The sequence below is a fragment of the Mesoplodon bidens genome, assembly GCF_964165515.1.
Source record: "Mesoplodon bidens genome assembly, chromosome: 1".
NCBI classification, from domain to species: Eukaryota; Metazoa; Chordata; class Mammalia; order Artiodactyla; family Ziphiidae; genus Mesoplodon; species Mesoplodon bidens.
In genome coordinates this window covers 6,947,485-6,963,298 of record NC_138176.1, presented here as the reverse complement: position 1 = coordinate 6,963,298, position 15,814 = coordinate 6,947,485, and the positions used below count along the sequence as shown (strand labels likewise).

The following is a 15,814-nucleotide window of genomic DNA, read 5'->3' as shown; positions in this document are numbered from 1 at the left end:
AACACATTCACTTAAAATGTGTATGTCATCACGTATCTTTATTTTATAAGGACCTGAATATTTTTCAACCTTATTAAAACCATAAAAATACTTTAAAGGTGGGGGAGTGGCAACATTACTTGTTGCCTTTCTGGTTTCTCTATATAAGGACTTTATGTTATCACTGCAAGAAAACTTCACCTCAGCATTGAGGCACATACAGTCTATATTCTCTAATCCTAAACAAATCTTATGTCAAACCTCAGTGCTGTAACAGAAAATACATACTTGTAGAATGTGTGATGAAATAACAATATTGCAAAACTCATCAAGAATCTTCTGGAAGGGTTAGGGCTCCAGTGGAGAACCAGCCTTTTTGTTAATCATGAACCTTGCTTTTAGATTCTTTTTCAAATACTCTGTATAGCTTTGCTGGGGAATAAATTTAAAAGTGTTCCATAACTCATTATAATGTCTTGGAAAGCGTCTGAAAATTGGGACCACCTCAGCTTCCTGACAGACATATGATATTTGGTTATTTGAAAAGCCATCGAGACAAGATGGAACATCGTCACATGCCCAAAGATTGAAATTTCTTGAAATGTGTTGCCTTTTTTCTGGGGAGATCTTCTTACGTCCCAGGCCCTGGAGAAGAATCACAAGAAGGTTAGGAGAAAAATATTCAAGGTCACACAGTTCGGATGTTTTTAGTAAAACCACCTTCATGACATCCTATCTCTAAATGCACAGTATGACCACTCTTACAAGAGACATCCTTTATCAACCTGTTGAAGGCTATAAATTGACACTCACAACATCCTGGTTCTCGCAGCCTTCCACTCCCACCAAGAGGACTGGACTTCTAGAGACATGGGGGGCAAAACCAGAGAGACCACAACCTGGACTCCCTGGGACCCCAAGTAGGTTCTCTGCACCCAGGTGGCTCCTCAGCATATCCACCCCAGGCTGCAACTCCAGCACTCAGTGGGATGGTTCTTACACCGAGAGAGCCAAAGATTCTTTCCCATCCCAGAGGATTCCCAATGAAGAAAGCAGCACCTTTGGGTCTCTGATCACAGGCTTCCTCATCAACTCTTACAAATGTGGCCATTAGAAAATTTTAAATTACATATGCGCTCTCAATCTCTTTTCGTTGCCCAGTGCTTTGTTATCCACCACCACTAACCAGTGCTATCAGACTTTATTTTCATCAGTGTTGGGGAAACACCACCTCCGGAGAATAGACAACTGCAGTTATTAGGAAGTCCTTCTTTATATCATATATAAAGATGGGATATCATATATCCCATCCATTTCTTTGACTCCTCATGGATCCTGGCTCTGCCATCCAGAGACACACATAGGCAATCCATCCTTCTCATGACAGATTTTCACAAGAAAGCTCACAAATGAGACAGTTTATGGGAAAGCACATTGATGAGCATGAAATTCACAAAAACCTAGGCAGAAGGAAGGCTGGTGCAGATTTTGAAAGCTACGTGGGACTCTGAGAATTTTATGCTTTTTTCCCCCCGGTAACCTGTTATGAGGCTTTAATCTTGTTCCAATTTTGAGGTCAGTCCTCTATCTTCAACACGTCTCAGAAAATCAAAAGCCCTAATGTCGCTCCTCATTTTTTTAGCAACTTGGAGAGAAATACTCACAGAGTTGAGGTAGAGTCCAGAGTTCTGAAAGCTGTGACGATTGTCGTGTACAGAGAAGGGGAAGTTGTTATTTCCTGCTTGCTGGAAAAGAGCAAGGGAAGAGGTAAAAAGGCACACATCAGAACCCCAGTATGTTTCCAGAACCCACCTACAGTGGCATGGAAGGAAGAAGGAGGAGGCAAAGTGACCTCTAAGTAAGAACTAAACCCATCAGGGTGTCCCTGGTGGCGCGGCGGTTAAGAATCCACCTGCCAATGCAGGGGACACGGGTTCAAGCCCTGATCCAGGAAGATCCCACATGCCTCAGAGCAACTAAGCCCGTGCGCCACAACTACTGAGCCTATGCACCACAACTACTGAAGCCCATGCACCTAGAGCCTGTGCTCCACAGCAAGAGAAGCTACTGCAATGAGAAACCCGTGCACCACAATGAAGAGTAGCCCAGCTCGCCGCAGCTAGAGAAAGCCCTTGTGCAGCAACGAAGACACAAAGCAGCCAAAAATAAACAAATAAAATAAATAAATTTATTTAAAAAAAGAAGAATTAAATCCATCGACAGCAATGGCACACACGGCACAGGGCGAGGTCCTGGGTGTGTGCATCAGCTCAAGGCTTTGAAACTCAACCTTATTGCTAGCTTGCTGAAAATCATTAAAAATTCTCTTTAAAACATCTTATTGAGAGACAAGGAAGGGAAAGTCTATAGGCATGGAATGGAAAGCTGGAAAAGAATTTTAAGGCCATCTTCTTCTTCTGCCCAATAAGGATCCTAGTAGACCAGAGCTCTCTGGTCCATGGCGGCTAAATGTAGTTAACCCTGTTTCTCCCTCCGGCCACTTCATGCCCCTAAAGTTGCTCATGAACTGGCCAGCAAGGAAGAACGTGCATGTTAAGAACTCTGTCCACAGGGACTTCCCTGGTGGTCCAGTGGTTAAGACTTCGCCTTCCATGCGGGGGTACAAGTTCAGTCCCTGGTCAGAGAGCTAAGATCCCACATGCCTCAAGGCAAAAAAAAACTGAACACATAAAACAGAAGCAATATTGTAACAAATTCAATAAAGACTTTAAAAATGGTCTACATCCAAAAAAAAACCTTCACAAAGCAAAGAAAAGAACTCTGTCCATAGAGGAGCCTAACTTTATTGTCTGGACCAGAGGTATTTCCTTCTAAAGACTATTTGAGGTATCGTACTGACCGGTGTATGAGGTAGGATGCTACCAGAATTTAGGGGTCCAGGGAGGGCAAGTGAGCAGTTCCCTCCGAGAAAGAGTTGTCTGGTGCCAGTGGTGCCACCCCCTTGAAGAGCCAGGGGGGCACATGGCCAGCCCTCAGGACTCACCTTCTCCCGCACTTTGTAGAGCAGCGGTAGCTTCTCCTCCACTTGCCGAGATAAACGTGGACTATTGGACTCTTTTAACATGGTACGTGTGATGGATTCTGGTGTCTTTTGCATTAGTCCAATGTGAGGGAACTGGAAAAACAGCACACGCCTTGATTAAAACCAGACACATCTGAATCTTTAAGCCAAGTATCAGGGCTTCCTCGGTAAAGGGATTAAAATGCAATTTGGGTGCTTCTGGCATGCGATGGAAATGGCATAATTTTTGTAATTTTCAAGTATTCTTTCCAAGACAAAAAATACTGTCATGGCCCGAGGCCACCACTGCCGGTTGTTTCAAGTTACAGGGGCCACCCTGCTGCTCGGAGCCTGGAAATGTTTCCGAGGCCTGGTGAGGAGGGTGTGGCCCCGTGAGAGGGAGTTGATGTGCTCTGAGGAGACAGAATGCATTATTTGAGATCTTCCTTGTGGTCAGGGAGCTCTCTGCACTTGGGGCCAAGGATTCAGCCCATGTTCACGGGGGTGAGCCAACCTCCTGCAGGTATGAAGTGGACCTTAGGACACGGGGGAGGGGAGGAGAGAAGGGTCGCATTGAGTCTCCACGGAGAATGGAGAATGGAGAATGGTAGAGGGTGGGAAGCTTATTTGGATGGCTGGGGGTGGGCTTTAGTAACTCTCTATGAACAGAAGAGAAGGAAGCAGGACTGGGCCTAGGGAGGCAGTCCCCACAAAGGCCTGGACCAACCCCACAGGGAGCTCTAGACATGGGTGCCTTCTCAGAGTCAGACTGATGGAGTGAGAGGACTGGGCCCTTGTGAGCCTTTGTCAATCAGTCACTGGGTAGAAGAGGACGGTGGGGACCCAGGAAGTGACCTTGGGGCAGCAGCTCTTTTCAGCCAAGGAATATCTAAGGGTGGACCTCCCAGGCCACACTTCCAGCAGCTGCGCAAGCAGTCCACTCCTGAATTTCCCCTGAAGAGGGATGCGAGTGGTGCTTGACAGCCACTGTAGCTCACCCCAATTTTATATAAACGGCACCTCTTAAAAGCCACCCCAACAAAGTGGACTTTGAAGCAGGGATCTCAAGGAGAGGAATATGAATGGAAACTACAATACAAACAGAAGGCAAGGCCCTGACTCTTAGTGAAAATTCCTGAAAAGGGAGGAAGCATAACGTGGTGGTGGGTCACAGACAGTAGATTGAAACGCCCTGAGACCAATCCCAGCTCTCTCTCCCACGAGGTCAGCCTTCCGCAGGAGACTTAATTTTTCCAGGCCCCAGTTTCTTTATCTGTAAAATGGAAATAACAATACTTATTTGATAAGGTAGATCTGATTAAGGGAGAAAATGCACGCACCCAGAGAGTGTTCAATAGCTGTTGGCAGGTTCTATTTTTGCTCACAGCTGCCCCCTCCCTTGTCACCAAACCCATTGTCACACCCAAAGCCAGTCCTTCCTTCTCTTTGGGATTATAATGATATTGGCTAACACTGCCATTCTCTCCCATTCTTTCTCAAGTCATGATATAACTGCACATATAAGTATGGCTTTTGTTTAATTTCTGCACAAGAGTGTGTTTAGTATGCTACTATTTATGTCAAAAGGTAGAGAGATTATGTCATCTATGTGGTATACTTGGTGGGGCATTGTTGGCAGAGGAGAACCAATCATCCAGATGACACATAGCCTCAGGGGGATCTTGTAAACTCAGTGCTGAGTGGAAAGAAGAAACAAAATGAGATCTATAACCCAACACCATTTATGTAAATAAATAATCCATGCACACAAAACAACAATACATAATTTACAAGAACTCATCTCAGTACAAGAACTCCCATTATACACGTGTGAATAGCTGCCTGTGGGGCGAGCAGAGTAGGAACAGGGATCAAGGGCAAGGAGACAACCACACAAATCAACACACCATCATGTGGACAGGCTCCTCCATGGCCAAGCGACAGGGTCACCTCGGAGGAGGGCACCAGGGAAGGAAGAAGACTTTTTTGCCATGGTTTATATGTTTCTTAATGAAATGCATCTATTAATTGTCTCATTTTCCCAACGAAAATAATTGTATTTGTTTCTGATTAGAGTTATAATACATGCTTATGGTTTTTAAAAGTTCAAACAATAAAGAAAAACATAAGGAAGGTAGTAGAATTCCCGTGAAATCCCATCACTCTTTCCCCTTAACTCTTTTTTTTGTTTTTTTTTTTTTGGCTGTGTTGGATCTTCCTTGCAGTGTGCGGGCTTCTCATTGCGGTGGCTTCCCTTGTTGCAGAGCACGGGCTCCAGGAACGCAGGCTTCAGCAGTTGTAGCATGTGGGCTCAGCAGCTATGGCGCACGGGCTTAGTTGCTCCGCAGCATGTGGGATCTTCCCGGACCAGGGCTCGAACCCATGTCCCCTGAATTGGCAGGCGGATTCTTAACCACTGCGCCACCAGGGAAGTCCTCCCCTTAACTCTTTGGTGACCAACTTCGTCATGCATCCTTGCGCAACTGTACACCCATATATATGCATAATTTGCATATATAGGATCGTATTATAAATGTGGCTTCAAAACATAAATTTATAAAATTATAAATATGACCTTTTTATTTATTTATTTTCCTGATCTCTGTTTTATTCTTTTTATTATTATTATTTTTTTTTTGTGGTACACGGGCCTCTCACTGTTGTGGCCTCTCCCGCTGCGGAGCACAGGCTCCGGATGTGCAGGCTCAGCGGCCATTGCTCACGGGCCTAGCCGCTCCGCGGCATGTGGGATCTTCCCGGACCGGGGAACGAACCCATGTCCCCTGCATTGGCAGGTGGACTCTCAACCACTGCGCCACCAGGGAAGCCCCTGTTTTATTATTTTTTTATTTGAATTTTATTTATCTATTTTTTATACAGCAGGTTCTTATTAGTTACCTATTTTATATGTATTGTGTATATGTCAATCCCAATCTCCTAATTCATCCCCCCACCCCCACCCACCCCGCTTTCCCCCCTTGGTGTCCATACGTTTGTTCTCTACATCTGTGGCTCAACTTCTACCCTGCCAACCGGTCCATCTGTACCATTTTTCTAGATTCCACATATATGCGTTAATATACGATATTTGTTTTTCTCTTTCTGACTTACTTCACTCTGTATGACAGTCTCTAGGTCCATCCATGTCTCTACAAATGACCCAATTTCGTTTCTTTTTACGGCTGAGTAATATTCCATTGTATGTATGTGCCACATCTTCTTTATCCATTCATCTGTCGATGGACATTTAGGTTGCTTCCATGTCCTGGCTATTGTAAATGGTGCTGCAATGAACATTGGGGTGCATGTGCCTTTTTTTTTTTTTTTTTCTTTTTACGGTATGCGGGCCTCTCACTGCTGTGGCCTCTCCCGTTGCGGAGCACAGGCTCCGGACGCGCAGGCCCAGCGGCCATGGCCCACGGGCCCAGCCGCTCCGCGGCATATGGGATCCTCCCAGACCGGGGCACGAACCCGTATCCCCTGCATCGGCAGGCGGACTCTCAACCACTGCGCCACCAGGGAGGCCCCATGTGCCTTTTTGAATTATGGTTTTCTCAGGGTATATGCCCAGTAGTAGGATTGCTGGGTCATATGGTAATTCTATTTTTAGGTTTTTAAGGAACCTCCATAGTGGCTGCACCAATTTACATTCCCACCAACAGCGCAGGAGGGTTCCCTTTTCGCTACACCCTCTCCAGCATTTGTTGTTTGTAGATTTTCTGATGATGCCCATTCTGACTGGTGTGAGGTGATCCCTCATTGTGGTTTTGATTTGCAATAAATGCCTTTTTATAATTTAATAGTAACTTTTGGTTTCTGTTTCCTTCCCCTTCTTGTCACCCCCACCAACAACCCAGATAACAGTGATAACAATAGTAATGACAACAGCTCTAGTATAATCCTTTACAAACACCCGTACCTACAAAAGGGACTTACACTGTTTTATAAAAATTGGACCATATGATACATACTATTTTACACCTTGCTTTTCTCACTTAACAATATACCCCAGAAATTTTTCAAAATCAACCTACACATTTCTAATTCATCCTGTATTATATATTTTTTAATGTTTTTAAACAATTTTTAAGTAAATGTAAATAATACGGAGGGCCTCCAGACTCAGAACCTTTCCCTTTTCCCCTCCTCCAATCTGATTTTCCAAGTTATGGAAAATCAGGCCAAGGTGGAGAGTTTTTCTACATCACGAAGGATCCCTCTCACCAGCTAAATGACAACTGACTTGAGTTCATTTGTATTCTGCAAGTCTGTGGACTAAATCACTGTAAAAAAAAACTGCTCTAGCATTTTAATTTCGCTCTTTTAAAATATATATTTAATGGCTATAACATGATAGCTGTGAAATAAACCCTTCTGTTAGATATTGTAACCGTGAAATACAGCTTTTTAACTAGTTGGCAGTGAAATTTTTGCTGCATTCAATCACTCAATGACTGAAATATTAAATAGGAAGGTGAAAGTGTGTGCAGAGAGCCTTTTCTACCTAGTAACAGCCAGATTACCACCAGCAAGGTCAACTGCGAAATGATTGTCACCTCCAATGTGGCAATTAGTCTCCCAAACGGGCTGCTGCTGACGCAAAGCCAACAATTTCTTTAATTTTCCCAACAATTTACTTTGGGAAACTTCACGTCAGCACGATTCTTTTTATACTCTTAGGTGCCGGCAGCAGAAAGGACCCACACCAAAGGCTCCCCACTTAAACTGGGCCCAGGTACATTCCTGGGATACCAATAGGAAATGCAATGTTCTTTCTCGATTTCTGCCTTAAAACAGAACCCTGACTTTGTTTGGGGTGGCAACATGGTTGGTTAAAAAATACCCCCCCAAACTCCCTTGCAGCTAAATTGGCCATGTGACCAATTGAAATGAGAGCAGAAGTCTGTGGGTGGGGCTCGTGGGAAAGAGACTGTTTCCCCCAGAAAAAGGGGCCGACTTAGCTGACAGCTGCCTTCCATCTATTTATCCGTTGACTTTCCTCTCATTTATCTGCCTGAGGTGACACACTGCACTGAGGATGACAGGACAGGAGGCTGAAAAGAACCTGGGCCTTTGACAACGCCCTAGGGCAACTGTACCAGCCCTGAACTGCCTCCCTCTGGACTGACTGTTACTAGAGAAACACAGACCCCTGTCTGGATAAGGTACCGTAGTCAGCTTCTTATAATATTCAGTCAAACACAGCCCTAACGGATACTGTAGGTGATAAAAAGAGGCCAAGCTATTTAGTCTGAGAAGCTTACGTTGTCTCTTCCTAACCAATTAGTGTATGTAGTTCACGTTATTTCCCATTTTACTTTGGCTGCCAGGAAACTCAGAGTCAGATGTTATATCCAAATAGCTACTGTTTAGGCCATATGGCCTGCATATCCATGTGACATATTTTCCCAGTCTCAGCCTCAAAGTATATTTAAACTGGTTCTGAATTCTTATTGATATATACTTTACTACTTTATTGTGAATATTTTCCATTCATTACTTTAAATCTGTGAAATGGAGCAGGGTATACTAGAAAGAATATCAGTATAAATATATATCCCTTGGAATCTGTGGGGGATTGGTTCCCCCTATCCCACGCTGTGGGTATCAAAATCCGAGGATGCTCAGGTCACTTAGTTGCCCTTCAGTATCCATGGGTTCTGCATGGTGGACATATATACATATATATGTTACATATATACATATATTATATATTATCTATATAATAGCTAGCAAGTATTGAGTGGTTACTATGTTTCCATTGCATTATACTAAGCACCTTTGTATGAATTATCTCATTAATCCCCACCATGGCCTCTAACCTTAGTACATTATGCTCCCATTTAACAGAAAAAGAGACTGAGATTTAGAAAGACTAAGTTGCTTAGGGTTTTTAAAGCCTTCAGGCCCAAATTTTCCAAGATGTTTTCCATTTTTCTTTTTCCTTTTAAACAAACAAATTAAAAAAAATTTTTTCTATGTATTACTGCCCTAGAAGAGGCTAGTACCACAATTTTCTCTGATACAACCAGTGGGGAAAAGAAAAGACAAAGATAACCAGCCTCATGGAGTTTATATAATAAATTATATAGTATGTCAGAAGATAGATGTTATAGAAAAGAGAAAAAGCAGAGCACACACCAATTACTGTTTAGTGAACAGTCACAAGTTGCCAGCCTGCTGAGCATTTTATACTCAGATTAATTTCATTTGATCCTCCCAAGGATACTATGAGATTCCCATTTCACAGATGAAGGAACTGAGGCTGGGTGAAGTGATTTGTCAGACGTCATACTATGGTAAGTAGCAGAAGTGTCCTGACCACACCCACGTGGCCTGAGATGAGAGAGGGCATCAACCTTCTTACCCATCTTCCATCCTTGTCTACAGGTGGGTTGAAGCGTCTCCCTTTGGCCATTTTCTGCAGGAAGCTGAAGGGGGCTGAGGTTGGCTCTCTTATCCCTCTATCGCCTCATGAGTTCTACACCTGGGAAGCCACTCCTCCTTGCTCCTGACCTTTAATTCTCAGCCTCTACCAGGAGGGGAAGTCCGGGAGTGGTTCCTGTTGTCATAGCATCAGAGCCCATGCATCACAATGGGGGAGGAGTGTGGGTCTTCCAAGCCCCCCAAGGGCTCCTGCCTCCGGTCCCTTGCAGCTGCCGCTCCCCAGTGTGTAAGCCTCCAGGTCCCAGGTGAGGAAGCCATACACACAGATCACACAGGTGTGGACCAGACAGTATTGAGACAATGGCGAACTCTGTACCCGCCAAATCCTCTGATGACTTCTGAGTTGAATATCCTCAAGGTAACCATCTATTCCAACCTCTTAGTTTTCAGAGAAGTGAGTTGACTCTGCCTTGTCTACACCCAGCCAGGACTCAGGCCTCCCCACGTGCTCCTTTCCTGGCTGCCTGCACGTCCCAGCTCACTCACTGTGACTCCCCTACCGCACACTGCTGAGGCCATGAGGAAGCAGCAATCATGAGTAGTTATTAAATACTGGGTGCTGTGCTGAGTGCTTTCACGTGTTTTACTTTTTCTCCATGAACCTTTGGGGTTTACAAATGAGGAAACAGAGCCACGTACCCAGTGGAGGGGGCGCCGGGTCACGGGACAGCTCCAGGGCTCGCAAGCCTTTCGAGGGCCACCTGGCGTCCCCCAAGCTGCAGAGGTGGCTCCTGAGAGCTGGCCTTCCTCTTGGGGCCCGGACACTCAAGTCCTGCCTCACTTCTACTCAGTTACGTGATTTCTGCTTTTCTTTCCCCTCCTCCCTCCCTCCCTCCCTTCCTTCCTCCCTTCATTTCTTTCCTTCCTTCCTTTTTAAAATTCTGTGTCTTGACAATTCTCTTGGCTACTCCATGTGAAAATAAGAGTAAACACCAATGGGAGAATCTGTCCAACTCTTTTTTTTGCTAAGAAATTGTGTCCTTAAGCCCCTCTTCCCCTAATCATCGATGAGGGTGTCCTAACAAGAGTTGCCGTGTTAGTGATATGGGACCTCTCCTCTGGCCAGCACCGACGGCCCAGAGAGCTGTGTTCCTGGATGAGATGCCTGAGGTGGGACACGGACTGAAACTGAGCAGGTGTTAGTAACCAGCTCCACCTACAGATGAGGAAAGGGAGTCTCAGAGAGGTGGAGGGACTCACCCACAGTCACACAGCTAATGTGTAGCAAAGTCCAAACTAGGACCCAGATGTACTGAGGCCAATTTCAATGCCAGCATCAAACAGGATTCGTTTCACTGCACTTCCCTGACCACATTAAATTATCGGGCAGTGAATTTTCTAGGATTGCTTTTAACTCCCTTTCTTTAATCTGCATGAAACTGGGCCTCTTAGCCATGATCCCTCCCCACTGTGAGCTCTGGCAGGCCAGGGGTCAAATGACTGCCATCATGTGCTCCTCCAGTGGCCCTCCTTCCCCAGCAGATGTCATGCCAGGGAGCTCTGCACAAATGGAGGGGAAGGATGAGTGCAGAATGCTGCTTCTCCCACATGAAGAGACTGAGAGTAAAGCAATAAGGAGGGAGGGAACCGAAGACTGAGACTAAAGCCCTAGACATGGTGCCATTTCCAAACCATAGTATTTCACAGTCATTCCCTGTGTCTCCACCGATGGAGCAGAAAATCCTTTAGATCTAAAACATCGTTTCTAAATATATTCTGCATCTCCTCTGTATTTAGTCTTATGCTCTATTAAACAAGGTATACAATCACTAGTTAAGGTGTATTCCAATTTTCCCCTTTTGAACGACTGTTTAAAATTCTAAAAAAGTTGTCCAAGAAAATCAAAAGCAAACAAAGAAAACCCGGCCAGGAAAAATGAAATTCAATTTTTCTTCAGCTAGGATTTCCTAGCTCCAGATTGGGGTGGGGTTGTTCATGGTTGATGTTATTCTTTTCAGAGGTTTGAATTACTGAGCTGAACTTGGAGACCCATTCTGAAAACAAGTCCTGTAGCACTCAGGGCACTAAGATCACTGGGGCTGAGAACACCGGAGGGTCGAGCTCCATCCTGCTTTGGGTCTTTGCACGAGCTGGGCCCTGCTCGGAATACAGTGATGCAACACCGCCTGTTAAAGGTAGCTGTGAAGGTGGTGCTGAGACATGGGCGTGTTCATTCAACAAATACTGACGGAACACCCACTATGTGCCAGCACTGTGTTCAAACAGTGGTAAGGCAATCACCAAAATCAATTTTTCATAAGTAGTAAATCATGGATTTGCCAATACATCAGGTGACTAGGACCCCCAATTATTGATTAACCAAAAATTATTTTCAGTGAGTTATCTACAACATTTGTACCTAATTGTTCCACCCAATGTATTTTTTGAAATGACAGCTGTTGTGTACTTTGACTTTTAGATCTTTTACATCTGAAGTGTTAAGGACCTTATGAAAAGCAGCTGTGCCTATCTCTTCCACGTGTTTTCAGTGCACTGTGCCATTCTTTGTTTTAATTAGCAATTTGCTGTCTTTGGTGGGAGAGAAAGTGGTGGAACCATGGGTGTGTTTTCACACACGCATCGGCCACGTGCCCAGGTGTGCTGCCCACACAACTCTCAGACCTGCACACACAGGCATGCTGCAGTTCATCATGCCACCAAAAGTTTTACCTCCACCTTCACGTCCACAAATCCGGGATGACTTAACTTGCATATGGGAAAAGCCGAGCCATCTGCACGTAAAATGTTGAGCATCTGAGAAATTCTCAGGCATCTGAATTATAAAACACATTTTCTTTTCACCCTGCAAGGTAAACTATCTGGATTCTTTCTGCAAATAGCAACAGAATTGAGGTGACTCAATTGTACACTTTTATTATGGTTCATGATTCGTACGGAACTCATGGAAATTACAATGGATGCACAACCCATTTGCACATCATCTTGAAAAGTACTCAGGCATCTGTCACGTGAAGCACATTTTTTGTTTGTTTGTTTTACCCTATGTTGCAAACTATCTGGAAAATCAACTGCATCTCTCTCCCTTCCACTCAAGAAAACAATTCCTGGATCAAGACAAGTAAGACGAATTGAAAGACAAGAAGGAGAACTTGACCAACCTGGAAGTTTGTTCAATTGAAAGGTAGAAACAGTAACATTTATAAAAACGCTTGACTCTGCTGACACGCGTGAGTCGGTAAGGATGTGAGACATTGCCCAGGTAATGACAATTTTTGATAACCTTGCTGAAACGTGAATTGCTATAAACTTTTCAAATTGTGTCTAGAGAAGCTTTTGGAGAATTGGTCACTCAAAAAATTGCTGCAATCTAGCAAATTGTGCTGGACACAGTGAAGGTCACAGTAAATACTGTTGCTGTCCTCACGAAGCTGGCTCTCTTGTGGGGAGACAGACATTACCACACAGATAGTTGGTTATAGTTATGAGAGGTACTGGGTCCTCAAGACCATGTGACAGTGGGACCTGCATGAATCTGAAGGGTGACCAGGAAGGTGATGAAGAAATGAAGAATGACTTCAATGAACTGAGGGGAGCACGTGCCAGGTGGATGGAGAGCCCGTCAGAGGCCCTGAGATTGGGTGGAGCTTGACTCACTCAGGAACCAAAAAGAGGTCAGAGGACCGCGCAGGGTGGAGATAATAGAGGAAAAAGCAGAAGGCGGGCCACTCAGGGCCTCCAGGCCATCCAAGAGCTGTGGACCAGCACCTTGTCCTTTGTGACCTTGACCAGCTGGCCAATGTCGGTAGCAGACAGAGACATGAGGAACAGGTAACAACAACACACCAGTTGAGAACTTTTGCTTTTTTAGAAAAATCACCTTAGAAATAAGACTCACCCTTAAGATGCAGCAGGCGTGGGCTTCCCTGGTGGCGCAGTGGTGGAGGGTCCGCCTGCCGATGCAGGGGACACGGGTTCGTGCCCCGGTCTGGGAAGATCCCACATGCCACAGAGCGGCTGGGCTCGTGAGCCATGGCCGCTGGGCCTGCGCGTCCGGAGCCTGTGCTCCGCAACGGGAGAGGCCACAACAGTGAGAGGCCCACATACCGCAAAAAAAAAAAAAAAAAAAAAAAAAAAGATGCAGCAGGCGTGCCGAGTTTATTCTTTCTCCAAATTCTGAAAAAGACGGGCGGAAATATTTAGTTTGATTTCCATTTCTCCCCTGGATGTGTTTGTTATTCCTATTTTCACTTCTGTGTTTCTGTGTTTGTTGCGGTTTACGTGAAGACTCGATGCTATTGTTTCCACCCCCTGGAAAGACAGCAGCTTTTGTCCTCTCGCAGTTTGAATGGGACAGTCCTCCGAAGACACAGAATAAAAGATAGCAGTGGGCTTCCCTGGTGGCGCAGTGGTTGAGAATCTGCCTGATAATGCAGGGGACATGGGTTCGAGCCCTGATCTGGGAGGATCCCACATGCAGTGGAGCAACTAGGCCCATGAGCCACAACTACTGAGCCTGCGCGTCTGGAGCCTGTGCTCCGCAACAGGAGAGGCCGCGAAAGTGAGAGGCCCGCATACCGCGATGAAGAGTGGCCCCCGCTTGCCACAACTAGAGAAAGCCCTCGCACAGAAACGAAGACCCAACGCAGCAAATTAATTAATTAATTAATTAAACAAACAAATAAATAAATAAACTCCTACCCCCAACATCTAAAAAAAAAAAAAAAAGACAGCAGTAATTACAAGTGTGGCTCAGAACAGAGAGCACTGGAACGGAAAACGCCAGCCTCCACAATCGTAAAGCAAAACAGCCAAATAAATATATATTTTTCAGCGGAAGAGGAAATGAACAGTGTCTTGGAACGTGATGGTAAGTTCGTCTCCATCCCACATGGGGAGGAGAGAGAGGAGGTGAGGTCCCTCAACGAAGAAGAGATCTGTAGGTCTTTTAAGATCTCCTCTCTCCTCTTACCGCGTACCATAAAACATAACGGCGATTTCATCACCTTGGCAGCAAACTGTGAGCTAATAAAAGAGCCTTGTTACAAAGATAATAAGAAGACAAAGTCATAAATGACAGACGTGGGCTGAGTCCTGAGACCCCCATTTCGCCAGCTCAACCGGGATCTGAGGTTCGTCAATTCAGTGAATCGTGTGGATGGCCACCAATCTGGCCTTCCTTGCTTTGCTCTTTCTTCACATTCCAGGGTACTTCTGTCCACCGGGGGTGCCTTGTAAAGGCAAATAGGAAATGTACGCAGCATCAAGGCTTGCGATGTTGCCTTCGCAAGGTCTTTTTTTCCCTACTTCCTTCTAAGTTGGCTGTGAGGTAAGGAACCTTCCTACCACCAAGGCCTCACTGCTCCAGGTGTGGTCCTTGGACCAGCAACCCAAGCACCACTTGGGAGTTTATCAGAAATGCAGAGTCTCAGGCCCATGCCCAGACCTACTGAATCCGAATCTGCATTTTAACAAGACACTCGGGTGATCTGTGTGCACATAAAGTTTGAGAAGCACCACCCTGGAGAATCTCAAGGCCCTGCTCGGTGCTTGAGACTTTCTCGGTCTTTCTGTGAAAAGACAGAGGATTCAGGGCACCCGTGGGCCTATTTGACCTTGTACCTACAGAGAAGAATTGCAGCCTAATTCTTGGACAAGGATCACTGTCCTTTTAGACTTTTAAAGATTTGGAAACTCAAGTAGGAGGCTCAAAGAGTTTACATCCTATTTACCTAGGAGGTTTTCCCTTCGGCGCTTAAAACCTTTCTAGAAGGCATAACACCGACCCCAGTGTACCGGATATGGAAGTAGGGAAGTAGAGAAGGTTTTCCCCCAGAGGACCCTGAGACACATGCTGTTTCTTTGCACAGTTATATAAACAGGCTGCAGCGTGGTTGTCTTAACGTTTCATTTAGATTCCTACCCCATTGATTCAACGGTGGCAAATGATAGTAAACCAAATCCATGGTTCCGCCATGCCATGGTCCAGTCGTTTTGATGGTGGGAGAATGACCCATCAGGGCTGTGTGCCTAATTAAGTACCTAGTCAATAACCCGCTCCCTCTGGACCAAGCCATTTGCTTTCTCCATTGTGGGAACAAGATCAAACTGGGCAGTGAATGTGGGCAGTTCATGCAGGAAGAACTCATAGGAGGTGAGGACGGATTGATTGGAATTAGTTATTTCAGAACCAGTGCTGGAGATGGCAGAGAGAAAGCGCTTTCCTTCCTCAGGTGATTCCAGTACTCCTTCACAAAGGTGAGACAAGGACCACATCCAGCTCGCCAGGGGCACACGCATGTGGACCATTTAGAGCAAGCATCCTAATGTGCAGGCGTGTATCTCTCCAGGGGGGGCTCAGAAATTTGGGAACAGACCATCGTTGGTATGTTGGTATGCACACAGCTC

At 45.3% G+C, this 15,814-nt stretch overlaps 1 protein-coding gene across 1 annotated transcript; it reads right to left on the bottom strand.

Moving 5' to 3' along the window:
• Positions 1–327: 327 nt before the first annotated feature.
• Positions 328–9,522, bottom strand: TEX36 (testis expressed 36; the record flags this gene model as incomplete). Its single annotated transcript, XM_081230753.1, has 4 exons — positions 9,369–9,522; positions 2,984–3,115; positions 1,644–1,724; positions 328–624 (listed from the first exon to the last, which is right to left on the bottom strand). The coding sequence occupies exons 1-4, from the start codon at positions 9,417–9,419 to the stop codon at positions 328–330; spliced, it is 561 nt and encodes a 186-aa protein (XP_081086879.1). The 5' UTR covers positions 9,420–9,522.
• Between the last annotated feature and the right edge of the window lie 6,292 nt (positions 9,523–15,814).